The 27,981-nt window shown below is 34.5% G+C and overlaps 1 protein-coding gene across 1 annotated transcript; it reads right to left on the bottom strand.

Moving 5' to 3' along the window:
• Clic2 (chloride intracellular channel 2) lies at positions 1 to 27,770 on the bottom strand. The gene is made up of 6 exons (XM_046452287.2): positions 27,293 to 27,770; positions 18,309 to 18,418; positions 18,062 to 18,187; positions 3,639 to 3,745; positions 2,972 to 3,153; positions 1 to 1,782 (listed from the first exon to the last, which is right to left on the bottom strand). Exons 1-6 carry the CDS (start codon positions 27,347 to 27,349, stop codon positions 1,621 to 1,623), a joined length of 744 nt encoding a protein of 247 aa, XP_046308243.1. The 5' UTR covers positions 27,350 to 27,770; the 3' UTR covers positions 1 to 1,620.
• Positions 27,771 to 27,981: the final 211 nt, after the last annotated feature.

Below are 27,981 nucleotides of genomic sequence, written 5' to 3'. Positions count from 1 at the left end.
TTACTGAATTAAATTTTATTGATGTCATCTAAGAAGATAATAGGAAGTGAGGTCCATTTCCTCTGGTCCTGTCAGCCCCATTCAGCCTTCAAAAAAGATAATAATCCCTTTATCTAAGAGGGTAATTCTGAGATGTATTAGTACTTATGGAATTGAGTAACCACTTGTCACAAATGTTCACCTTGTTATATGCTGGAGCTTAGTTGTGGCATACTTTAAATATGTGCTCATGGCTTTGATTAATAAATTTCAGGGTGTGGTACTGAGAGGCTTTGTTCTTTAGGATCATAGATCTTAAACTTTACTTTTAAAAATTATGTTAATGAAAATAGAAAGATGTGAGCTATTCAGAAAAGCTACAACCCCACATCCAGATGAGGTACAATCTGTCAGATCAGAAGTCTTTCAGCAAAGAGGTCATATGGCACACATTTATCTTGACTCTATTTTTCAAGGACAGCATTTTGGGTCATTTCTAATCCTATGCCTGGTGTTAACTCTTCACTCATTGCCTTATTTTTCTTGAAACCTATTAAAATACTACTTCATGTAACTTTTGTCTAAACTCTATTCTTTACTCAAAACCTAGAATATAACCCTGTGTCCCCCTGTCCTTTCTTACCAGAGATCAAACCTGGGGTACTCTACCACTGAGATACATCCCCAGCCCTTTTCATTTTTTATTTAGAGACATGTCTTGCTAAATCGTTGAGACTGCCCTCAAACTTGTTATCATCCTGCCTCAGCTTCCCAAGTCTCTAGGGTTTCACATGTGTATCATTGTTCCCAACCTGTGGTTTCCTTTTTGGAAGATACACTTTTGCTTGTGTTTCCCCTTTAAAGGAGAAAGAGTTAAGTTCAGCTTTTGTTTCCAGACTTGAATGACTTGAGAGTACTTTAATATGTGATGTATAGAACATGAATCTAAATAATAATACATTTAAAATTCTATAGAAAATTTTGTGATCATCCTTTAAGGACTGAGTACTTTGTCTTTTCACAAATAGCAACAAGACTTTTTGGTCATCCAACTCTCTTAGTTTCCTTATTTCTATGACTAAAAGATCCAGTTGACTTTGCAGATTTGCTATTTATTTGCTTCTGATCTTGTTTTTTAAAATTATGTTTTATCAAATAAATACTTGCTCATTTAACAATAATATAAACAGTCTGATCTCTGAGGTGGTCATATTTTTAGGTTTTGAATGCTGTTCTAAGACCAATTGGTCTTGGTCTTTTTAGTAATTTAAAAAAATAATTCTTTTAAAATTTGCTTCTTTGATACGTTAACTCTCTGATTTCATTATCCATGTCAGAAATGAACTTATGTGCACAATAAACTAATAAAAATGTAAAATTATCTTGACACTTTCCATGTCATTCAATATTGCAGTGGTTTATCATGGGAATAAATAAAAATGAACTGAAAATGTGAAGATCTGTAAAATATAGAATGAACAGATTTTTTATGGTTATTCATATACAGAAAATACAGTTATTTTTCATAAGTTGGTTGGATAGAGCAAATATTGTTTTTCATATTCTTATTTCAAAAAAATTTCCTAATAAAGCAGAAAGTAAAATGTAATAACAAATATCTTTTCTCCTGAAAGAACTATTCTAACTCTTCTGTTTAGCCACACTTGCATAGGTGTTCTCAATTTCTTTGTCTTCGGGGCACGTGTGGGTAAATTCTTCACGTGCATAGGCATTGTGGAGATAGCGCCAGACTCCTGAGAATTCTGCTGGAATGTCAAAGTCACGGTATTTCTTGGCAGCAACCTACAAGTTTAGAAAAAAGTGGAAAAAGAAGATAATAGTAAAAGGCATCAGTAATATGACTATTATGTAGAAAGACATTTCAAAAATCAAGTGGGGCTGGGGATGTGGCTCAAGCGGTAGCGCGCTCGCCTGGCATGCGTGCAACCCGGGTTCGATCCTCAGCACCACATACAAACAAAGATGTTGTGTCTGCCGAAAACTAATAAATAAATATTAAAATTCTCAAAAAAAAAATCAAGTATTATAAACTTAAAGAATCATGAATTTATTATTTTAACATTTTGTCTATAAATATAGGCAACACTGAATGATCAGATCATGTTTATTTTGAGGCTATATTTAATTATGAATACATTTACAAGAAGGGAACACAGAAAAGAAGAGCATTTTACCCTCACTGGACTGAGAGTTTAGTAGGGTCCTTATTATGTCATTTTCATGAACTCTCTTTGTCAGGAATAGAACACAGTAAATTCTGTGAAATTTCTGTTCAATAAATATTTATTAAATTAATAATTAAATCATCATATTATAATATGTTTTTTACAGGAAAGTGATTAATTTTTATTGATTAACTTTTTTTGAATTACAGCTTTAATTATATGTAGTAGTTTGGTTCATCCCAATTGTCGATTAACTTTGCATCCTGCAATCCTGCTATAATCACTTATTTGTCAGGTTTTTTTTACTTCTTACATACATGACAATAGTGGAATGCATTACATTCATAATTATCCACTCACAGCATGATTTTTCGTAACTCTGTATATAAAGTATGTTCATACCAAATTATGCCATTATATATGAGCTCTCTTTTTTATTACAATTCTTAATACACGTTTATACCACAAATTTATCAAATCTCTGTTTGTATATAAGGTATGTTGACACCAAATTCACATCTTCATATACAAATACATGAATTTTGTATAATGATGACCATCTTCTTCCACTTGGTATTATCTAGAGCACCATTCCAAGCATTTTTATACTTTAATTTATTGAATTTTCTCTTGATCATTCTGTGAAAAGGATGGTATTATCATTCTTATTCTGTAGACAAGATAGTGAAAAACACCTTTGATTTAGAAAGAAAGAAGAACTTTTATCTGAAGAGAGAAAGGATGCTTCATGCTGGCAACTTACAAACCCCTCCCATACTATAGCAACCTGCTGTATAAAGACTTACTTTAATAATGTTCAGTTTGGGTAACAAGCTGCAGTCAGCCAGTGTTAGCTGATCCCCATCCAAGAACAATCTTCTGGAAACTCTGAGTTCCTCAGCATTGTCTGGATCAATTTCATCCAGAAGTGGGGTGTTTAAGTAGTCATCCAGACGTTTAAACTCTCTGAGCAGAGATTTTTCAAAATCTGAGGCAATTAAGTCATTAAGTTATTTATAAATATATTATCCTCATATATACATTCTAAATATGCTTTTCACAATTTAGACATTTCTGTTTATATGCATAGCTTATACTGGCTCTTGAACATCTACTTAATTATATAGAATGCTCAACTATTCACTGGTGAGACATAGATCAAATGGTGATTAGCAATAGATTGGATTTTCTTTGTGGAAGAGAAGTGGTAGGAGAGTCAAACAAAGAAAAGCATGTAGCTAGTTCATATTTGACATGTAAATGGTTTAATTGAGATCTTTTGGTAATTGTGATATTAAATATCAGATTTTAAATCTAATAAAACAATGCAAGGGAATATCAGAGGAGAGAATAAAACTGAGCGGAAGAATAAACTGTTACCCAATATATATACTATATATTCAGGAAAATCCTATTTTAGCTGAGTGAGAAGTGAGAAGGAGAAAAATAGAGACTTCAAGAAAGAAATCTTACTCTTATTTGCCTCCTTTTGTGTATTCTTAATGTATGCAGAAAACTTGGCAAAGAGATTGCAGCCCACATCAAAGGATTCCTTGTACTTGGGACTCAGGTGAGGATACCTTAAAAAGAAACACAAGTGAATTATAATTCACTTTATGTTCACTAAAGTTTATTAGGAAATTAATGACTATAATTTTATTTACCTGTAGCAACAATGTTAAAAATGGTCTTAATTTCCCATACATGTTCCTAAAAGCTCATTTGTTACAAGACATAGAAAAGAAACAACATGTTTCCAAAGATAAGTAGTAGAAAATATAGTGTCTCTGGTTTAATCCCTGGTACCAAAAAAAAAAAAAAAGTAACTATGTGAGGTGGTGGATATGTTAAATTTTACAGTAGTAATCACTTCATTATGTATATGAAAACATGTTGTCTGAGCCCAGTCACACCTGTAATCCAAGGCACTTGAGAAGCTGAGACAGTAGGACCGTGGGTTCAAAGCCAGCCTCAGCAACAGCGAGGCACTAAGCAACTCAGTGAGACCCTGTCTCTAAATAAAATACAAAATAGGGCTGCAGATGTGGCTCAGTGGTTGAGCACCCCTGAGTTCAATCCCTGGTACCCCGCTCCCCTAAAAACACAAAAACCAAAAAACATCATGTTGCACAACTTAAATGTACACAATAAAAAATAAAGTTTAAAAAAATCAACTCCTGTTTTTTTAAAAAAGTAAAAACTCTTATTGGCAACTAGAAATGGTCAGGATGAAACTTAGGTATCTTCCTTGATTATCTATTTCCCTTCAAGATTATATTTAACCTATCAGCAACTGCAGTCAGCTCACCTTTCAAAATTTACCCAGAATCTGTTCACTTCTCATCAACTCCATTGTCCCTGTCTAGTAACCCTGTATTACTGTAATAGCTACCTGACCATTCTTATCCTATTCCCATGCTTGTCTGCCATACCTCTGGAATATCCTCCAACTGTAGCCAAAGCAATCATGTTAAAATAAAATGTAAATCATATCATGTCTCTTCTATATTCATTACTCTGCAGTAACCTCATCTCACTCATATTCACAGCCCAGTGATTGGATCCCATCTTACTTATCTGTTCTTATCTCTATCACTCACACACCTGTGACACTGACCTTCTTCAAATAGGCCTTACAAACTCCTACTCTAGGACCTTTTCTGTTGTTTGCCTTGCTCCCATTCTTCTGTTGGGTCATTTTATCTGATATCTCCTTCTAATTGAAGGCTTTCTATGGACATTCCTTGTTATGCTGAAATCCTTCTTCTGTTCCTAACACCCACTACTTCCTTCCTTTGCTTTATTTTTGTCTTTGGTATTTATCATCATCTAAAACAGTTTACATATTGGAGATAGAAGATGGCAGATTAGAAAAAGGATAAACTTCCTCGCAGTTCCTTAGCACCCAATTTGCAAAGCAGTAAAACTGCTTCTCAACAAGGTGTGTACTAAGGGAACTCACTGAAACTTAATAATGAACTGTAAAAGAAAACAGACACAGAAAGTCAGAAACTTGAGCATAATATAAGAAATAACATGTTAGAGATGTGCCAGCTTGGCTACCAGTAGCAGCAGTGGTGGCAGTTCAGAGGAAAAGATCTCTAACATATTTTTGGAAATGAAAGATACAATAGATCAAATTAAAAATCAACTTAAAAGCATCACTAACAGATTATATTCTGTAGAAAACAGAACTTCAGTCCTTGAAGACAACATATATCAACTTGAGTATATAATATGCAACAAAGGAAAAAGATACAATATGATCAGAATATAAAAGAACTCTCAGACAACATCAAGAAACCATACCTAAGACTCACTGGGAAAAAAGAGAATATAGAGATACAGGTCAAAGGCATTAAGAATATTTACAATGAGATGTTATCAGAAAAAAATCCCCATAATAGAAATGAGATAGACATCCACAGACAAGATGAAAACAAAACCAAAATAGGCCAGATCAGGAAATAAATCTTTCCAAAACACACCATAATCAAAATGCCTAATATATTAGTCAGGGTTCTCTAGAGGAACAGAATCGACAGGAGGTATGAATATAAAACGGGGACTTATTAGGTTGGCTCAAGCGACCAGAAGCTGGATAGTCCACCATGGCTGTCTGCAGGCTGGAGAGCTGGAGGAACCAGTAGCTACACAGTCCAAGAGGCTGAAGCCTCAGAACAAGAGGGATTAATGGTGCTACCCTAGTCCAAGAACAAAGGCTTCTGGGGAATCACTGAGAGAGGCTGCTTTGGAAGAGTGAAGGAATGAGTGTCTGACATCTTCAGATGATCTCAGCAGCAATCAAGCTTGCTTATGCTGCTGTTTCCTTATTCTTCCAACCTTTATTCCATCCAAGCCATCATCCTATTGGATGGTTCTGCCCACTCTTAGGGAGAGTCTCCATTTCAGTTGGCTATCCCACATGCCAGTCATTCCTACACACACCCTCATCAATACACCATAAACCTCTTAATCCTTGGCATCTCTTAATCCAATCAAGTTGACAATTCAGATTGACCATTACACCTAACATAGAATATTAAAAGCTGTAAGAGAGAAACACCAGGTTACATTTAGAGGCAAATCAATAAGGCTCACTTCTGATTTCTCAACTCAGACTCTAAAATTAAGGAGGACCTGGAATGAGGTATTACAAGTTCTAAAAATATTGCCAGGGGGCTGTGGCTGTGGTTCAGTGGTAGTGCACTTGACTGGCATGTGTGAGGCACTGGGTTTGATTCTCAGCACTGCATATAAATAAATAAAATAAAGATCTATCGACAACTAACAAATATTTTAAAAATTGTCAGGCAAGCTTATTATATCTAGCAAAGCTATCTTTCAAATTGATGTAAAATAAAAACTTTGCAGGACAAGGATAAACTAAAATAATTCACTAAGAAGAATTCACCACTAATCCAGAAATACAAAGAATATTTAAAGGCAAACAGAAGAATTCAGAAACAAAAGCTCTAAAATAGATGAAGCTCACTAGAAGAAAAAATAACTAAATAAAAATCAAGATAGAATTAAATAAGCAAAGAAACTAAAATGACAAGAAATAAACACCTATCCATAACAACACTGAATGTAAGTGGTCTTAACTCCCCAATTAAAAGACACAGATTAGCACAATGAATCAAAAAACAAGATCCAACTCTATGCTGTTTGCAAGGCTCATAGGCAAAGACACTCATAGTCTGAAGGTAGAAGGATGGAAAGAATATTCCAATTCAAAAAGAGTTAAAAAACAAGCAGGAATAGTTATTCTCATATCTGTCAAATTAAATTTCAGGCAAAAATGAATCAGGAAAGACAGATAAATCCTGATAAAGTGAACAATCCAAGAAGAAGATATGATCATAGTAAATATATATGGCCCAAATGTCAGAGCACCCAATTACATAAAAAGCTCCTTAACATTAAATCTCAGTTAGATCCAATACAATATTACTGGGTGATTTCAACCCACTCTTTTTTTATTGGTTGTTCAAAACATTACAAAGCTCTTGACATATCATATTTCATACATTAGATTCAAGTGGGTTATGAACTCCCATTTATACCCCAAATACAGATTGCAGAATCACATCGGTTACACATCCACATTTTTACATAATGCCATATTAGTGACTGTTGTATTCTGCTACCTTTCCTATCCTCTACTATCCCCCTCCCCTCCCCTCCCATCTTCTCTCTCTACCCCATCTACTGTAATTCATTTCTCTCCTTGTTTTTTCCCCATTCCCCTCACAACCTCTTATATGTAATTTTGTGTATCAATGAGGGTCTCCTTCCATTTCCATGCAATTTCCCTTTTCTCTCCCTTTCCCTCCCACCTCATGTCTCTGTTTAATGTTAATCTTTTCCTCCTGCTCTTCCTCCCTGCTCTGTTCTTAGTTGTTCTCATTATATCAAAGAAGACATTTGGCATTTGTTTTTTAGGGATTGGCTAGCTTCACTTAGCATAATCTGCTCTAATGCCATCCATTTCCCTGCAAATTCCATGATTTTGTCATTTTTTAGTGCAGAGTAATACTCCATTGTGTATAAATGTCACATTTTTTTTTATCCATTCATCTATTGAAGGGCATCTGGGTTGGTTCCACAGTCTAGCTATTGTGAATTGTGCTGCTATGAACATCGATGTGGCAGTATCCCTGTAGTACGCTCTTTTAAGGTCTTCAGGGAATAGTCCGAGAAGGGCAATAGCTGGGTCAAATGGTGGTTCCATTCCCAGCTTTCCCAGGAATCTCCATACTGCTTTCCAAATTGGCCGCACCAATTTGCAGTCCCACCAGCAATGTACAAGAGTACCCTTTTCCCCACATCCTCGCCAGCACTTGTTGTTGTTTGACTTCAGAATGGCTGCCAATCTTACTGGAGTGAGATGGTATCTTAGGGTGGTTTTGATTTGCATTTCTCTGACAGCTAGAGATGGTGAGCATTTTTTCATGTACTTGTTGATTGATTGTATGTCCTCCTCTGAGAAGTGTCTGTTCAGGTCCTTGGCCCATTTGTTGATTGGGTTATTTGTTATCTTATTGTCTAATTTTTTGAGTTCTTTATATATTCTGGATATTAGGGCTCTATCTGAAGTGTGAGGAGTAAAGATTTGTTCCCATGATGTAGGCTCCCTACTTACCTCTCTCATTGTTTCTCTTGCTGAGAAAAAACTTTTTTAGTTTAAGTAAGTCCCATTTGTTGATTCTTGTTATTAACTCTTGGGCTATGGGTGTCCTATTAAGGAATTTGGAGCCTGACCCCACAATATGTAGATCGGAGCCAACTTTTTCTTCTATCAGACGCAGAGTCTCTGATTTGATATCAAGCTCCTTGATCCATTTTGAGTTAACTTTTGTGCATGGTGAGAGAAGGGGATTCAGTTTCATTTTGTTGCATATGGATTTCCAGTTTTCCCAGCACCATTTGTTGAAGATGCTATCCTTCCTCCATTGCATGCTTTTAGCCCCTTTATCAAATATAAGGTAGTTGTAACTTTGTGGAATAGGACACAGAGACTAATCAACCCATTCTTATTACCAAAGACATGTCATCAAAGCATTAAATCAATAAAGATATTTCTGACCTAAATACTATAAATCAAATAGACCTAAAACATCTACAGAATATTTTGCCCACAAACAGCAGAATTTACCTTGTTACCTCATGGAATCTTTTTCAAAAAAAAGCATAATCTATATAATTCTGTGTATTCTATCAGATCATAATGGAATGAAGCTAAAAATGAACAGCAAGAAATATAATAGAAACCACAAACACATGGAGATCGAGCAATAATCTTTTAAATGAAGAATGGATCAAAGAAGAAATGGGAAAAGAAATTCTTGGAAGCTGGGCGCGGTGCAGCATACCTGTAATCCCAGTGGCTTGGGAGACTGAGGCAGAGGATTGCCAGTTCAAAGCCATCCTCAGCAATAGTGAGGTGCTAAGCAACTCAGTGAGAACCTGTCTCTAAATAAAATACAAAATGGGGTTGGGGATGTGGCTCAGTGGTTGAATGCCCCCTGAGTTCAATCCCTGGTACCAAAAAAAAAAAAAAAGAAGAAGAAGAAGAAGAAGAAGAAGAAGAAGAAGAAGAAGAAGAAGAAGAAGAAAGAAAGAAATTAATTCTTGGAAAAAACTGAGAACAGATCTACAATATATCAGTATGAAAGCAGTACTAAGAGGAAATTTTATAACGCTGAGTGCCAACATTACAAAAAAAGAAAGCCTGGCGTAGTGGTACATACCTATAATCCAAGCAGCTTGGGAGGCTGATACAGAAGGATTATGAGTTCAAAGCCAGCCTCAACAACCGCAAGGAGCTAAGCAACTCAGTGAGACCCTGTCTCTAAATAAAATACAAAATAGGGCTGGGGATGGGACTCAGTGGTCAAGTGCCCCTGAGTTCAATCCCCAGTACCCTCCCCCACCAAAAAAAAATAGAATTGGGTGTGATGGCACACGTTTGTAATCCCAGCAACTCAGGAGGCTGAGGAAGGGGAATCACAAGTTCTAAGCCAGGCTCAGCAAGTTCGTGAGGTCTTAAGCAACTTAGAGAGACCCTGTCTCAAAATAAAAAAGATGGGCTAGGGGGGCTGGGGTTGTGGCTCAGTGGTAGAGTGCTTTTACCTAGTATGTGTGAGGCACTTGGTTCAGCACCATATATAAATAAATGAATAAAATAAAGGTCCATCAACATCTAAATTTTTTTTTAAAGAAGGGGGCTGGGGATGTGGCTCAAGTGGTAGCACGCTTGCCTGGCATGCATGTGGCCCGGGTTCGATCCTCAGCACCACATACAAACAAAGATGTTGTGCCTGCTGAAAACTAAAAAATAAATATTACAAATATTCTCTCTCTCTCTCTCTCTGTCTCTCTTCTCTCTCTCTCAAAAAAAAAAAAAAAAAAAGGCTGGATGTGGCTCAGTGGTTCAATCTCCAGTACTCCCTCAAAAAAATAGATTCCAAATAAATATATTCTGCCTCAAGGCCTTATAAAAGTAATAACTAATCCAAAAATCAGTAGAAGACAGGAAGTAATTAAGATCAGAATAGAAATTAATGACATTGAAAATAAAAAAAATACCCAGGATCAATGCAACAAAGAGTTAGTTCTTTGAAAAGACAAATAAGATTGATAAACCCTTAGTCAAACTAACCAAAAGAAAGAGAGAGAAGACCCAAATTAACAAAATTAGAGATGAAAAAGTAGGTAATACCACAGACTCTTATGAAATTCAAGGGATCATAAAGTATTTTGAAAATTTATATTCCAATAAACTTAAAAATCTAGAAGACTTGAAAATTTCCAGACAAATATGACCTGCCCAAATTGAACTAGGAAGATATAGGAAACCTAAACAGATCAATTTCTTTTCTATACTTTATACTCCAATAGTAATTCTACTGAGAAAGTAATAAGGAAGACCATCCATTTCAAATAACCTAAAAAAAACCCTGGTAATTAATCTAACTATGGGGCGAAAGATCTATACAATAACAACTATAGAACACTGGATAAAGAAACTGAAGAAGATCTTAGAAGTTGGAAATACCTCTCATGTTCAGGCAGAATTAATATTGTGCTGGGAAAACTGGGTATGCATATGTAGAAAAATGAAAATAGATTCCTATCTCTCACTCTGCACAAATGTCAAATCAAATTGGATCAGACTTGGAATTATACCAGAAACCTTACGAATGCTTGAAGAAAACACAGCGTTCACACTCCATCATATAGGTGCAGGCACCAATTTCCTTAACAAGACCCTAAATAAAACCAACAGTCAATAAATTGGATGCCATAAAATTAAAAAGCCTCTGTACATCAAAAGAAAGGATTAAGAGAGTGAAGAAAGAGCCTATTGATTGGGAAAAAAATCTTTGCCAGCTCCTCCTCTAACAGGGGACCAATATCTAGGATATAAAAAGAACTCAGAAAACTCAACACCAATACACAAATAACCCAAATCAATAAGTAAGCTAGAGAACTAAACAGACATTTCAAAAGAAACAAATGGTAAAAAATATATGAAAAAAAAAGTTCAACATCTCTAGCAACCAGGAAAATGCAAATCAAAACTACACTAAGATTCCATCTCACTCCAGTTTGAATGGCTGTTAGCAAGAACAAGAATAATAAATGTTGGGGCTGGGGTGTGGCTCAGCGGTAGAGCGCTCGCCTTGCACATGTGAGACTCTGGGTTCGATCCTTAGCACCACATAAAAAAAATAAATAAACTAAATAAAGATATTAAAAAAAAAGAATGATAAATGCTGGCAGAAATTGAGAGGGAAAGATACACTGATACATTGTCAGTGGGACTGCAAATTAGCACAACCACTCTGAAAAGCAGTAAATAAAACAAAGATAACATGTCCAACAAAAAAAAAAATGTTAAAAAAAAGATATAATGACTGAATCCAGGGGAAGATAAATATCCAGGTATAATATCCAAAGTGCTGAAAGCAAAACAAAAACAAACAAAAATAAAATACAAACAAAAAACCCTACCAATGAAAAATGCTCAGAAAATGTACCCTTCAGAAATGAAGAAGAGATCACTACTTTCCCAGAAAAATAAAAGTTGAGGGAGTTTGCTATGGTTTCAATGTTCCCACTAAACTCATGTTGAAATTTAATCCCATTATGAGGTATTACATGGGTAGAAACTTGATCCAACCATGGCATTTGGAGGTGGGACTTTTGGGAGGCAATTAATGTTAAATTGGGCCATAAGGTAGGACCCTAGTCCAACAGGACTATGGTTTTATTAGAAGATAAGAAGATACCTGAGTATCTACTTTGTCTTGCCATTTCATACCTTCTCCCTGGTCTCCCAGCAATAAGGTCTTCACCAGCTCCTGATCAGATAACGGTGCCACTTGGACTTTTTAGCCTCTAGAACTATAAGCTAAGGAAACCTCTGTTGTTTATAAAGTAGAAAAGCTAGTACATAATCAAATCTATAGAACTCTAATACTGTAAAGGTGTTATATAAGTTATTTATATAGTTAGTATGAAGGTAAAGAAAAAATTATTCTAATTATAGCTGTGATAGTTCATTGAGGGATAGCCAATATAAAATATATAAATTTTAATATCAAACACAAAATGCACGAGGCAAAATTTAAAATTTTTGTATGAGATTGAAGTTGTTAAGAGCTTAAATAGTCTGCTAATAACTGTAATATGTTTTATGTAAGCTTCAAGAAAACCACAAAGTGAAAACCTATGGTAGATATTTTTAAAAAAGTAAAAAAAGCATACCACTAGATAAAATTATCTAATCACAAAGGAAGACAGCAAGACAGAGAGGATCAAAGGAGTTACAAAACAACCAGAAAACAATTAACAAAATGGCAGTTGTAAATCCCTACATATCAATAAATACCTTGAATGCAAATTGATTAAATTCAAACTAAACAACCAAAATGTCTATTGATTAAATTCTGCAATCAAAAAGCATAGAGTGGCGAATGGATTTAAAAACAAGAACCACATATATGCTCCTTACAAGAAGCTCACTTTACCTTTAGCATGCATAGACTGAAAACAGAGATAGAAAAAGATATTTTGGGCTGGGGATGTGGCTCAAGTGGTAGCGCGCTCGCCTCCATGCGTGCAGCCCGGGTTCAATCCTCAGCACCACATACAAACAAAGATGTTGTGTCCACCAAAAACTAAAAAATAAATATTAAAATTCTCTCTCTCTCTCTCTCTCAAAAAAAAATTTAAAAAAGAAAATGATATTTCATGCAAATGGAAACAAAAGAGAATAGCCATAGTTATACTCACATGAGGTAAAATAGAATTTAAGGCAAAACTGTTAAAGGAAACAAAGATGGTGATTACATAGAGATGTCAAATATTCATCAAGAATATTTAAAAATTATAAGTATATATGCGTTGCCTTAGTCCATTTTGTGTTTCTATAGCAAAATACCCAAATCTAGGTATTTTATAAAGAAAAAATCGTTTATTTAGCTTACACTTATAGAGGTTCCATGGCACTGGAATCTGCTCGGCACTGGCATCTGCTCAGCTCTGGAGAAGACCTCATGACAGAAGGTATCACAATAGTAGGAGTGCATATGGGAGAGAAAATCACCAAATACAGAAGAGAAATTTGGATAGTTCAGGTTTCCTTATGACAACCTACTCTGGGGGGAAGTAATCCAGTTCCATGAGACCTGTATTGATTCCTTCCAAGGGTGGTGCCCCTGTGATGTAATTACGTTCCACTAGGCACCACCTCTTAAAAGTTCCACCACTTGAACAATACCAAATTGGGGACCAAGAATATAGCACATGAATCTTTGGGGGAAAATTTATATCCAAACTATAGCATGCATCAAATGTTAAGAGTGTCTAAATATATAAATCAAATATTAGTCTGGTGGGAATATAGACTGCAACATAATAATAGTCAGGAACTCTAATACTTCACTATCATTAATCATCAGAGAAATGAAAATTAAAACCACACCTTTTAGGTTTTTGGCTGCTATCAAAACCATGCTTATAAACAACCCATGGATTAAAGCAATCACACTATTAGATATATACCCAAAGAAATGAAATCATTTTGCTAAAGATATATCTGCACTTCCATCTTCATTGTAGCATTGTTCACAATATCCAGCTATGGAAACAACTAAAATGTCCATCAACATTTGCATGGATATAAAAAATATGGCAAACCCAGGAAAAGAACATACTCTTTTTATGGACTGTAGTATTATGTGAATGTTACATTTATTCTGAACATTTAGGGGCTGCAAAATGTAATGAGAAACTCATGACTAGATAACAATACTAGTTTTAGATAGTATGCCCTTGATTGAAATATTTAATTAAAATTTTTAAAAATTATTTTTTAGTTGTAGTTGAACACAATACCTTTATTTTATTTATTTTTATGTGGTGCTGAGGATTAAACCCAGGGCCTTGCATGTACTAGGAGAGCACTCTACCACTAAGCCACAACCCTTAACTGAATTTTTAACAGGTTAAACATATGAAATCTTAGAATGTTATTTGCTTTTAGTTTGATAAAATTCAGCTTTGCAATTGCTAGAATTGTCAAAGTTCCATGGTAATTAAAATCTGAATTGATTCTTATTGCAAATGGAATCATCAAACTAAAAATGTATATGTATACCCTTTTAAAAATGAATTTGCACTGGGTGTGGAGGTACATGCCTGTAATCCCAGTGGCTCAGGAGGCTGAGGCAGGAGGATTGTGAGTTCAAATCCAGCCTCAACAACCATGAGGTGCTAAGCAACTCAGTGAGACCATGTCTCTAAATAAAATACAAAATAGGGTTGGGATATGGCTCAGTGGTTGAGTGTCCCTGAGTTCAATCCCTGGTACCCATCCCTCCCAAAAATAAATTTGCTATTTCTTGTTAAGCCAGGAAATTGAAAGGTAAGAGCTATGGTTTGTCTCATGCTGCATAGAGTATTTCTTACATAAAGACCTAATTGTAAATTGTTTTTTTTTCATAGTTTTCATCTAAAATCAGGTTTATCTAAGGTCCCATTTTAACCATGGTTAATAGGAAATGCCTTTAACGAAAATTGCCACCCTTTACTAACATTTAACAAGAATATTTTTGTTAGAAATTTAACATAAAGTAATCACTTCTACTGTAAAAGAAGCTTGGGATAGTATGAAATAGAACCCAGGAAATTAGATTACTGTCAGCAGTTGCTCAAGATTCTAGCTGATAGACTGTTTGGTAAAATTAGTGGAAAGGGGAATGCAAATAGAATTTGCTTAAGTTTTAAAAACATGCATGTTATAAGAAAATCAGAGGACTGAGAGGAAAAATAAACTGGTTGATAACATTTCTGGTGACAATTCTTTCCAGAAATATTTTGTACTTTTATTTTAAAAATGTATCCTGCTATAACAGTTTAATAAATTCTTTTAAAACTATAAAATATATGGCATATACACATAGTGGATTTATTCAGCCTTTAAAAAATGAGAAATTCTGTCATTTTTGACAATATTGACAAAGCTAGAGGACATTATGTTAAGTGAAATAAGTTGGGCAGAGTTACACATCCCATAGGGTCTCACTTATATGTGGAATCTAACAAAGTCAAACTCAGAAGCAGAAAATAGAATGGTGGTTAACAGAGGCTGTTGGGTGGATAGGGAAAAGGGAGACATTAGTCAATGGGTTCTAGTGGATAAGAGGATTAAATTTGGGTGTGCTGTTGTGTGGTGAGGTGACTATAGTACATAATAATATATTGTATATTTCAAAATAGCTAAGTGAGGATTTTAAATGTCCTCACTACAAAGAAATGATAAATACTTGAAGTGATGTATGTGCTAATTACTCTGGTTCAATTATTCCAGAATGTAAAATTCACTGAAGTATCACTTTGTATCCCATAAATATATACAATTATTATCTACCAGTAAAGATAAAAATAAAATTAAAAATATTATTCCAATATTCTAATAAAGAACAGATGGAAAATTTCAAATTATTTCTTTTAAACTACCAAACAGGGGTCTGGAGTTGTAGCTCAGTGGTAGAGCACTTGCCTACCATGTACAAGGCTTTGGGATCAATCCCCAATATTGAAAAATAAATTTATGGGCTGGGGTTGTGGCTCAGTGGTAGAGAGTTTGCCTAGCATGTGTGAGGCACTGGGTTCAATTCTCAGCACCACATATAAACAAATAAATAAATAAAGGTCCATCAATAACTAAAAAAAAATTTAAAAAGCAATCCAAGTGATGAAACTTAATTAACTAGACATGTGAAAGATTTTCACTCTGAAACTATAAACAATGCTGAGACATATTAAAGAAGGTTTAAATTGATATATACTATATTCATGAATCAAAACACTCAGTATTATTAAGATAAATTATTCATACATTGATCTATAGATTTAATAAAATACAAATTAAAATTTTGAAATTTGGTAGAAATTAACAATCTGAATCTAAAAGTTCATATGGGAATGGAAAGACATAGAATAAGCATCATTCTTGCAAATGAAGAAAGTTGAAAGAATTGTACTACATATCTTAGTCTTACTATAAAGTTATAGTTTACCAAAACAGTGTGGTATTGACCAAAATTGCTAAGGTAATTTAATAGGATAAATAATCTTTTCAGCTAATGGGGCTGCATATATTGCACCTCCATAGGAAAAAAAATAACCTCAATGTAAATCTTACACCTTATATAAGAATTAAGTCCAAAATGGATCATGGACTTAAATATAATAGACAAACATAAAACTTCTAGAAAAAAAAATAGGAGAAAGTCTTTGTGATCTGGAAGTAAACAAAACTTCGTTAGATAAGACATAAAAAGCATAAATCATAAAAGAAAAAAAAATTAATGAACTAGATTTTGTAAAAAATTTAAGAACTCTATTCTTTAAAAGACTCACTTGTTATTTCCAGTAATTTTTATTGACTGATTGTTAGATGTGCATAAAATTTTAATGGCTCAAAATTATCCTTTTCTAGAGGGGGTGCACCTACTCATTTTCCAGGAAGAGTGGTGGCTGATAATGCTAACTGAATCACAGACAGTGAGTCAAGGTTGTGTTAGGGCCCTAGAAAAAATGGGTTTATATCTGGTCCTCTTCCTCTAGGATTTTTATATGATTGCCTAGAATATTCTTCAGGGAATTCTCATGCTGGAAGGTACCAAAATCAAATTTTTGTCTCAGGGGACTTGTTCATTTCAAAGTTTTTCTGTTTAGTCTTTTTTTCCATCCAACCTGAGCAGCTTCAGAATCTGGCAAATGTTCTGTTGAGCAAAGTGGTTTTGTGCTTAAGGACCTCAAAAAGTCTGCACATCCTGCTGGTTTCTCTGTCCCCCACCACAATTTTATGTTGCTATATGCTAGGCATGAAAGACAAAAGATTTTAAAAGGTGTTTTAGGAAGACTGAAAATAAAAGTCCAGAATATTATATACTAAGCAAACTCTCAGTAAAAAAATATTATAGTAGTATAACTTTAGTCAAAATAGGGTTATCTAATTTACTGAAGAGAATCAGAAATCAAATACAAAGATATAGACATCCACCCAGGCATCTGGAATAAAAAAAGACAATGAAAAACTTCATGAATGAGCACTTTGAACATGATAGGATATCACGTTTATAATTAGGTAGATAATCAGCTGACTTGGTGTTAATCAAATGGGAGATTATCTTGGGTGGGCATGACTTAACTATGTAAGCCTTTAAAAGAGGGAGAAATATTAGAAAAATATTTATTTTGCTGGTTTCAGAGGAAGAGAGTAAACAGTCATGTTGTGAACTGCAAATGCAACTGGGTAGCCTCTAGGAACTGAAAGCTTACTCCAACCAACAGTGAACTAGTAATCCAAGACCTGCCATATATTAGCTGTAAGAAATTAAATTTGACCAAAAAATGGAGGAACATGGAAGGGGACCCTGGGCCCCAGATGATAACTTTATCCCTGACCAATAACTTAACTGCAGTTTTGTGAGACCCTGAGCAGAGAACCCTGTGGGTCATGCCCAGCCTGCTGACCAAGGAAAACTGTAAGATAATAAATGTTATTTTAAGACATCAGGTAATATTTTACCCCCTCATTTCTACTCACATATGTTTTCTCTATCTTAAGACCACAGAGAATTTACTTTCTTGTTTTAAAATATGTTACACATTTAAAAATAATTTAAAATAATGTATTTCTCATCTTCATGTATTTGAAGTTGGAGGGAGGTTTATAAGTGTGTCTTATTTGACATGTAGGCCCAGAAATCCCAAAGCACTTTTAAATCAGCAATAATCCTCATAATAGATATGCCAATTGAATAGATTATGGATTATATAATAATATAACAATATCCTATAAAATGTTGTACCTTGGAGGAGCCAATGTTTGCTCTAGAAACTCTTCGATTTTAATGAAGTCCGTTTTCAACTCCTTGTTATATATCAAGAAGGGAGGATTGGTACCTGGGGCTAAGTCCTTCAACTCTTCAGGCTTTCTGTGATTATTTAAAATAAGTAGAGTTAGGTCTCTATATAAAGTACACATTATAAAACCCAATTACACAAGTGTCCACCAATTTCAATCTCCAGAATTTAACACGTCCTGATTTCTCTTACCTGGTCATATCAACAGTAGTCACATTAAATTTAACTCCTTTAAGCCAGAGAATCATGAAGAGGCGTTGGCAAAATGGACAGTTTCCAATACTCTCCCCATCACTTCCAGCCTATTAAGATAAAAAAAAAAAGCCTCAGTTCATTCATTTGTTTGTTCAACAAGTATGTATTGAGTGGTTACTGGCAAATGAACTAGTTGCTGAAAAAAAGTTAGAACTCTTTAACATCATGGATTCTACTATCTGTGAGCTAAGAGAGATAATGAATCAAATAATCTCATTATATATAAAATTGTAAGTGTGATGAATAAATGATAAATTTTTTATATTACAAGAATTTATATAACTATATTTTGTTGAGGGACATTTAGAAGATTACAAAAATTTTACTAAAGACTTTAGCAACATACATTCTTGAACATATAACTTGTTCTACATCTGAGATTGTGTCTTTAGGGTTAATCTTTAAAATAAGAATGCTGGGTAAAAGTACACACATTTTATATTTTGATATACCCTGCCAAATTTTCTTCCTGAAAAGTATCTTTCCATTTGTACATTGGCCATTTGACTTTTTTGTGAATTAATTGTTCTTGACAGTTTTCCATTTTTCTATCAAGGGGATAAATTTTCCCTGAGTTGGAAAATTATTTGTATATTAAAGACATTAATTCTTTGTGATGCATGTTACATGTAATTTTAAAAACATGTTATTTAAAAATTTAATTTATAATCCAAGTGGCTCAGGAGGCTAAGTTGGATCACAAATTCAAAGCCAGCCTCAGTAACTTTGCATGGCTCCAAGCAACTTAGGGAGTCCCTGTCTCAAAAAATAAAAAGAGCTGAACATGTGGCTCAGTGGTTAAATGCCCCTGGGTTCAATCCCTGGTTAAAAAAATTTACAAAATATCTATCATTCTTCTCCTCTATAGAGTCTGTATATATATCAAGATTACAAACACCTATTTATGGGGTTGGTGGCGGGCGCACGCAGAAGCAGGGGTGTTGCCCTGGGAAGAGGAAGGGCCTGGGGCCGGGCTGGCCCCGGGGCAGGGGTCCCGGGCAGCTCAGGGGCTCTAGGAGGGCCTGGGGGAGCTTGGGTCGAAGCTGCTGCCGAGGCTGCTCTGAGGCTGCCCACCATCCAGGCGTTCCGGCTGCACTCTGCTAAACTAGAATTCTTTATTCAGAAGATTCCTGTAGAGATCTTTCTCCTCATGTAAAACAAATGGAAGACCAGTGTTCACAAATATGAGGACAATTTTTTTGAAAAGGGTTTGAGGGAAACAAACTTCTTGGTGCTTTTCCATGGAGAGCACATGGCAGGCAGTTAATGCGTTGGAGGTTAAGTTCAGACAACACAAGCAGAATTTATGAAATATGGATTATTTTTGTTTCTTTGTCCTATTTCTGAAAGTTTGTAGGTCCACTTATAATTTTTTTCAAGTGAGACATCCTTAAGTTGAATTTCAATGATTCATAGTTGTTATTGTTTTTATAAGAATGTGTTTGAAAACATTTATTCTCTGTGTACACAGTTTATGTGGGAAACTAGCACTATGATATCTCTTGGCTAGGAAGCCTGTATAAGGACTTTTTCCATCTGATACTGAGGACAGGTTTCATATGAACGTTACATCCCTTTTTCCCCCTGGAGGACTTCAGACCACACTTTGCTTATCCAAGTGTGGTCCTAGTGAAGCCAGATTTAAAGTTAGGTAGTCAGTGTAGTTAGGTAAATTGGGTCTAATGTCGAGTGAGATCTAAAATGGAGGCCATGTTAAGAATGAATTTCGGGAAAAGTAGAACAACTCTTGGAATGTTAATGAAGTCTGGGAAAAGCCCATCCCAAAGAAATCTTAATGAAGATTACTTCTTTGCCCCACCCTTTTTGGGCCTTCCCACCTACATTCCATCACTGAAAGAACTATAAAAAGGGGAAACAACCGCACTTCCAGGGATTCCACCTCTTGGGTCCCCTTCTTCCTCTGGGAGAAGTCTTTTCTACTGTCCTTTAATAAAGCTTCTACTTTCCACTCTAAACAAACAAACAAAAAACCCACCTATTTATTTCTTATTGTATTTTACTATAAAGAGCTTCATATTTCTTATTGTATTTTACTATAAAGAGCTTCTGTCACAGGCACGGTGGTGTATGCTTGTAATCCCAGTGGCTCAGAAGCCTGAGACGGGAGGATCACAAGTTCAAAGCCAGCCTCAGCATAGTGAGGTCCTAAGCAACTCAGTGAGACTCTGTCTCTAAATAAAATACAAAATGGGGATGAGGATGTGGTTCGGTGCTCCTTAATTCAATCCCTGGTACAAACAAACAACAACAAAAAAGAGCTTCTGTCGTGTTTTCTTCTAGTATTTTTATGGTTTCATTTTTTTGCATTTGTTTCATCTATTTATAATGTATTTTGGATTGAGAGGTGTATTGGGAATCCTACTTTAGTATTTTTAATTTTTTTTTTACAAATAGTTAATAGTTTCCTCATACCATTCAATAAAAAAAACCCACCATTTTATCCTATGGATTGAAATAGCAACCATTTTTCTGCTTTAAAATTTTGTACATATTGAGTTAAATCTGTAGAACTTTTATTCACTCTCATTCATTCGACCATTCATTTACTTACCCAATATGTATTCACTTAACAAATAATTATATTTAACATATACTAGACTATGTGTATATATAATGTGTGTGTGTGTATATATACATATATATGAACTAGATATTAAAATGAAAATATTCCCCCAAATTAACTCTCAGTTTTAAATAGAGATAAGTTCTGTGAAATAAGGAAGTGCATTTTATGAGTGTGTAACAGAGTAACCCAGAGAAAACTATGTGAAATCCATTAAGGAAGGTCATTATTGAGGAAGTGGCATTTAAATTGAATTAAAAGGAGGAATAAGAGGGCTGGGGTTGTGGCTCAAGTGGTAGAACACTCACCTAGCATGTGTGAGGCCCTGGGTTAGATCCTCAGCACCACATAAAAATAAAATAAAGATATTGTATCCACCTAAAACTAAAAAATAAATTTAAAAAAAGGAGGAATAAGAATTAACTACATAGGGGCTGCAGTTGTGGCTCAATGGTAGAGTGCTTGCCTAGCACATGTGAGCACCACATAAAAATAAATAAAATAAAGGTATTGTATCCAATCTACAACTAAAAATATTTAAAAATGAATTAACTATGTAAATAGTCATGGAGAAGGCATTTTAAACAGAGGAAATAGCATATGCAAAGGTCTTGCAGTAGTCTTGCATATGACATGTATAAGGAACTGAGAGAAGGTCAATGTGACTGTGATTCAGCGAGTGAGTGAGAGAAGACAAAATTTAATAATACATCAAAGATAAAATCTTCAAAAGAATTGTTAGGACATTTTCCTAACAATGAAAAACATTGAAATAAAATATGAATGAAAAACTCTTAACACTCAATAACAAACCACCTGACTTTAAAAATGGGCAAGAGATTTAGACACTTTACAAAGGAAGATACACAGATAATAAATAAAGACACAAAAAGATTTTTAACATCACTAGTTCATGAGGGAAATGTAAATTAAAATCACCACTATGAACACATTAGAATAACTAAATTGGAAAAGATTGATCATACCAAGTTTTGGCAGGGATACGGAGCAACCAGAATTCTCATATACTGCTGTTTGGAGTATAAAATAATCTAACTGCTTTATAAACATTTGTCAAAGTTAAACACGTCTATTGTATGACCCAGCAATTCCAATTCTAGGTATTAACTGAATAGAAATAAAAGCATATATGTATAGAATGACTAGTACATGAATATTTATAGCAACTTTATTCACAATATCCAAAACCTGGCAATAATACAAATGTTCTTCGATGTGTGAATGGATGAACAAATGATGGCAAATACATACAATGGAATACTTTAGCAATAAAATGGAATGAGCTACTGATGCACAAAACATGGGAGAATCCCAAAATTATTATGCTAAGTCAAAGAAGCCATGCAGGAAGAATACATACTACTATATGATTCCACCTATAGAAAAATTATAAAAAATGACAAGCCAATCTATCTTGATAGAAAGCAGATCAGTGGTTGATTGTAGGTGGGTGGCGTTATGGAGTGGGGTGAGAAGGACTGACTGCAAAAAGCTTAAAAAGAACTTTCTGAGGTGATGAAAATGTTCTATATTTTGTTTGGAATAGTGGTTACATGTATATATGTACATATATGTTAAATTCATTGAATTGTATACTTAAAATGAGTGCATTTTATCTTATGTAAATTACAATTTGATAAAGTATGTTAAAATAGCAAATCTGAAAAGGAACAGAACAAAATTTCAAATAATGATGTTATTTGGGGATTGCACACATTGCAATGACAAAGGTAATGGTATGACCATGGGAAAGGACTGTCTGAGAGATGATAGAGAAGAAGTCAAGGATATGAGAAGTTAGTGTTGTTTTATCTGGGTAGATATCAAAAACACCAAGAATTATGATAGAAGCAGTATTGGAAAGAGTGACAATGATGTTCAGGAAATAAGGGAGAGTGATCTGGAGATTGAAAAACTACAAATAATGAGGGACAGTGGGTGGTTAGTTTGATGTTTTGAGACTTACTCTAGAGATTTCTCTGTATATTATCTGGAAACAGAAATGGGGATACCTCAAGGGCAAAAGTAAGAGGAATGAGGAACAAATGTAAGCCATTTCAGAGGGCTACAGCTGATGTAGTCTTTTCATGAGAGACCTAGGTTTTTGAGACACTCCAGTTTCAACATATCTCAAACTGAATTTCAATCCATTTTCTTTACTCCATACAGAAACCTACTCTTTCTTTAGGGCTCCTAACTCTTTGAATGGCACTGCCATCTGCTATGGATTGTACTGTGTCCTGCCTTCAAATCAATATGTTGAAGCCTTAACCCCTAATGTGATCATTATTTGGAGATGGGGGTGATTATAGTTAGTTGAGTTCTGAGGGTTGGGACTTAATGTTGGGATTAGTGTCCTTATTAAGAAGAGATGAAAGGTGCTCTCTATTATGTCAGGACACACTTAGAAGATGACCATTTACAAACCAGAAAGATAGCCCTCACCTAAACCTGATCATGTTTGTACCCTCATCTTGAACTTCTGGTTATCAGCATCTCTTATCTGTTAGACCCATTTTTTTTCTGTTTTGTCTTGCTTAGCTACTAGTGTGTAGCCTGTAGAAGAATATAAAAGTCATTTTGTCTTAAAGATTCTTTGATCTGTTATTTGTAGAAATATTAAGGTCCCAGAAACCCTGGGGATAATTTCGGGGTTTTGGCAAATTTTCCTTTTCCTCAGCAGCAGGCATGACTGAGGAAATGATATTTATTGTGATTCACTTCTGATGTCAGGGAGTGAACAGATATGGGAAGAGGCAACCAACCTTGCCAACTGCATTTCTTTTTTAAACAAAAGTTAGAGAAAGGATACAATCAGGAATTGGCTTAGTGAGTGGAAACATGATTAAGGGTGGAAGGCAGGAAGAGGAATAAAGTCTGATAATAGATATGGCAGGAAGGGTGGCTCTCCTTTAGCAAAAGGACAGTCAAAACACTGATATGTGGGGGGAAATGCAACAAAGTTTCACAGGAAAACTCAAGTTTTTTTTTTTTTTTTTTTTTTTTTTGTTGTTGTTGTTTATGTTATCCTGATTTAAAGTGCCATCACATAAAATTTGAAGATAAAAATTCCCTAGTTTAACTGACCAAGTACTTACCTCTTTAAATGTCTTTAGCTCAAAGACAGCATGTGAACCTTTGTAAAACAACTATTTATCTGTGTTTGTGACCTAAGTTTCTAAACTTGAAAAATAATAATAGCAACAATAGCCAACATTTATTGACATTTACTATGTAACTGACTACTGTGATTTTCATCATTGTTGTATTTAATTTTCATGAGGATGATCCTTCAAGGTGGATTGTGTCATTACTCTTCTTTTAGCAGTGAGGATGGTGAGGCTCAGAGACTGACTTTCTTAAGTACACTTATCTAGTCAAGAGTTGATAACATATTCTTCTCACTCAGCAAACCCAGGACTGTCACCTCTAGAACCCACACTATTAAATACTGCTTTCTCCTGTCTAATAGTTTTCTTGGATTTTTAATTCAATCAATTTTTATAATAGTTTTAAGAGAGTTTGAAAATGGTCTGAATATTCAGGGAAGAGTATAATCTCTTCCTTGTTTTTTAAACACATTAAACAATGTTTTTGACAAAAGAATTACATTCACAAACTTTACCCAAAGATTTCATTCCACAATTTTCTGTACAGATCACTAAACCCTAATTTTAGAGTGTTTGGTAGAGAGTGAAAACATTCATTTAACAATGGACAACAAACCAACATGATGGGCTATGCATTTAGAGAAAATAAAATATGGATTATAAAATTCACTGTTCTTAGTTCCTGGATACAAAGCTTGTACATATCATTCAGAGTTGAAGGACAAAGTTTTCATTGACTACATGGAATATAAAGGTTGTATGATATAGATTTTTAATTGTGACAGGAAAGTCTTAATCTCTTCTAAGAATCCCATCAGCAGTATGGGGAAGAAGTCATGGTAGAGTTTTTAAAACCATAGCCAGAGGTAGCTGCGTTGGAAATCATAGATTCATTTAATTTTTACCATTGATAAATATTGAACAATATTTTTAAAATTTAGCATTTTTCCCTTCTTGATTCTTATGTCCCCTCTCAGCATTTTCCATGAAATTTCTAGAGATCTTTTAAAATTTTTTTATTTGTTCATTTTAGTTATACATGACAACAGAGACTATTCCAACATATCTGTACAAACATGGGTATGTATATCTTATTCTAATTAGGATCCCAGTCTTGTGGGTATACACAATATTTAGATTCACTGTGGTATATTCTTATATGTACAAGATCTGACGACCACATCTTCAAGCAAAGCAAAACAAAAAACCTGGACCAGATATAACTCAAATTTCTTCCAGAAAATCTGTAATATGTTTCAATGCCATTAGATACATGACACCTAAAGAATTCCATTTGATGAAATTCTGGAAGTTTTTAACTAAAGTATTCACATAATTGAAAATAACTGAATAAGATCATACATACTATTTTAAAGGATTAGAATTCTAACTCTTTTATTCACTAGTTAGGTGACCTTGGACAAAGTTACTATATATTGCTTGACTTTCTGTACATTTATGTATCCATAAAATGGGGTTAGTAATAAAGCACTTAGCATATTGCTTCCCATACAGAAAGTACTCAATAAATGATAGGTTAGTTTAAATGTAAGTCATTGTTATTTAATTCAACATTTACACATCCAGTGTGTGATTTGCTAACCTCTCCTCTCCAGATTATCACTCAAATATAGGAAGTCTATGAGGGTTAAATGCAGATCAATGCCAACAGCTGATTTGAGAAATATGACTTAATTGAATGAATAAACAGGCTAGACTAAAGGAACAATTTAGTTGCCCTATGAAGAAACATTACCTCTTGTTTGGAATTGGTAGATGTAAAAGGCTAGTTGGAAAACCAAGGCTAATTTTTATCCTAACTGCCTGAATAGTCACATGTTTTGCTACAATCCAGAGATATAAAAAGTAACTCTTATGCCCCATAGCCCAGCAAAAACTTATTTGTATGACTTTGCTGTGTAGGAATTCACTGGTCTTTGAAAAGACAGGTTGATGATGTCCTTATTGTATATATGTGATCAATTGAGAAATAACCTCAAATACTTTTTAAAAAACTACTTTGGCCAACAGGTGTTTAACTTAACATCTGATAAGTATACCTTATTTTATGTCTTTATAAAGTCATAAACAGGGTGTATAGTTTTAGAAACAAGTTACTTAAAATTTAATGTTTTACTATACTTACAATGGGAGGTACAATATTATTACAACATTGTAATAACAAAACTTTTAATAAAGTAGTAACTACTATTATTACTACTTACTGATGGTACTGTATAATTACTACTATTAATAGCAACCTACCTCCTAAATTGATTTTAGGATAAATGAGGTAAAATACATAAAATATTTGGAAGTATTTAGAAAAGGACCAAGTTGTTGTTATTATTAAATTATTAGTACTCTGAATACTTCCAATACTCAATAAAAACAAATTGTAAAACTAAACAGTTAATGTAATCAAAGATTTAGGAAAATATTTCATTTCTACTTGGAATAACCCATATAAAAATGTTTTTGCTTGATGAATAATTTGGAAATGCATGTTTCTTCTTCCTGCTTTAGGGGTTTTCCAAAGTAATTTTAAGAAAAGTTAAGACATATTTTTCAAAACCTCCAAGGCAGACCAAAAAGAGGAAGTACAGGATTCTAAAATGAACCCTCCTCATGCTCTTCACATAACAGGCACACAGGCTACTGTCTTTTTTCTTCCACAGTGTGTATGTGACTCTGCTATGATGTTTTCCCATTGTGAAAGAATTTCAGAAAGTTTTCTCTGGGTTATGTGGAAATTGAGTTCTCAAGTCATTCTTGGTCCTTTCTTCCACTCCTTTGAACTTTCCAAAACCTATCTCATAAAATCCAGATTCTGAGAGCTGGAAAGCCCTTCAGGATCATTTTGTCAGGTTCCTTCATCATATAGATGTAGGGAAAAAAGGTCTTCAGGAAGAGATATTTTTCTGAAGATTACATAGGAAGCTGCTGAAAATAGAATTTAGTTACTCTGACTACCAACTAGTCTAGTGCTCTTTCCACCATATCATCTTCTGTTTTTCAGATAAGATCTATTTTTGGTTGTCATCTAAGAACAGCCAAATATCCAGGCATTCTTCTAAAACTAAGAGTAGGAAAAAATTACAAAGTTCTTTTCCATCTCTAGCCCAAATATTGAGCTTGTTTTTAGAAGCTGAGGCACTATGTCAATAATACATTCTGTATGCTGTTATTGTAGCTGAAAAACTTACCTTCACAAAAAGCTCAATTTCAGGGTCTGTTTGAGTGTTGGTCCTCAGGCTTGCCATCTTTCTGTTTTACTTCCAGTTTTCAGAAACAAAAATTTGGATGCACTCTTCTTCCAGTTTTATCCAAAGGCTAGAAGAATGTAGATGCTTTAAGAAAAGAGTTACTTTCAATGAACTGAGTCAGACTTGGGACTAGTGTCTCCTCTTAAAGAGGTGGAACACAGAAATTTCTAAGAGCAGCTCTTCAATTTGTTTTCCTTCTTCCTCTTGATCTAACATTTGAATCAAGGAGGAGCTCAAGGGGTGGATGGCCAGAAGTGTGGGGGTGTTTCCAGAAAGGCTTCAATGCCATGAGTCAGCACAAGAGAAACACATACACACAAATACATGCATGCAGAGCTGGCTTCTATGTATCAAGCCAGCCAGATGTTCTTTAGAGCCTCCCTTTGAGTTCTGGGCTCCATGCCCAGAAAAGGGCCTCTTATGGCTGTTCCTGTAACCTCACAGCTTTTCCAGGAAAAGGGCCAGAAATGACTTGAATTTTTATCATTGAAAAGGATGTTTATCCAATGATACTATCTAAAACAGGGTTAAAAAAAACTATACTTCATCAAATGTATACACCCATAATTCTTTGGCCACACAGCCAGATTTCAGTTCTGGCTTGCAAATTTCACTTCTCTTCTGTAACC

This window comes from Marmota monax, unplaced genomic scaffold, assembly GCF_021218885.2.
Source record: "Marmota monax isolate L192 unplaced genomic scaffold, Marmota_monax_Labrador192_F-V1.1 WCK01_AAM20220418_F8-fsc00142, whole genome shotgun sequence".
Classification (NCBI taxonomy): Eukaryota; Metazoa; Chordata; class Mammalia; order Rodentia; family Sciuridae; genus Marmota; species Marmota monax.
The sequence above is the reverse complement of the archived record's forward strand: the minus strand, read 5'-3'. Positions and strand labels throughout refer to the sequence as shown.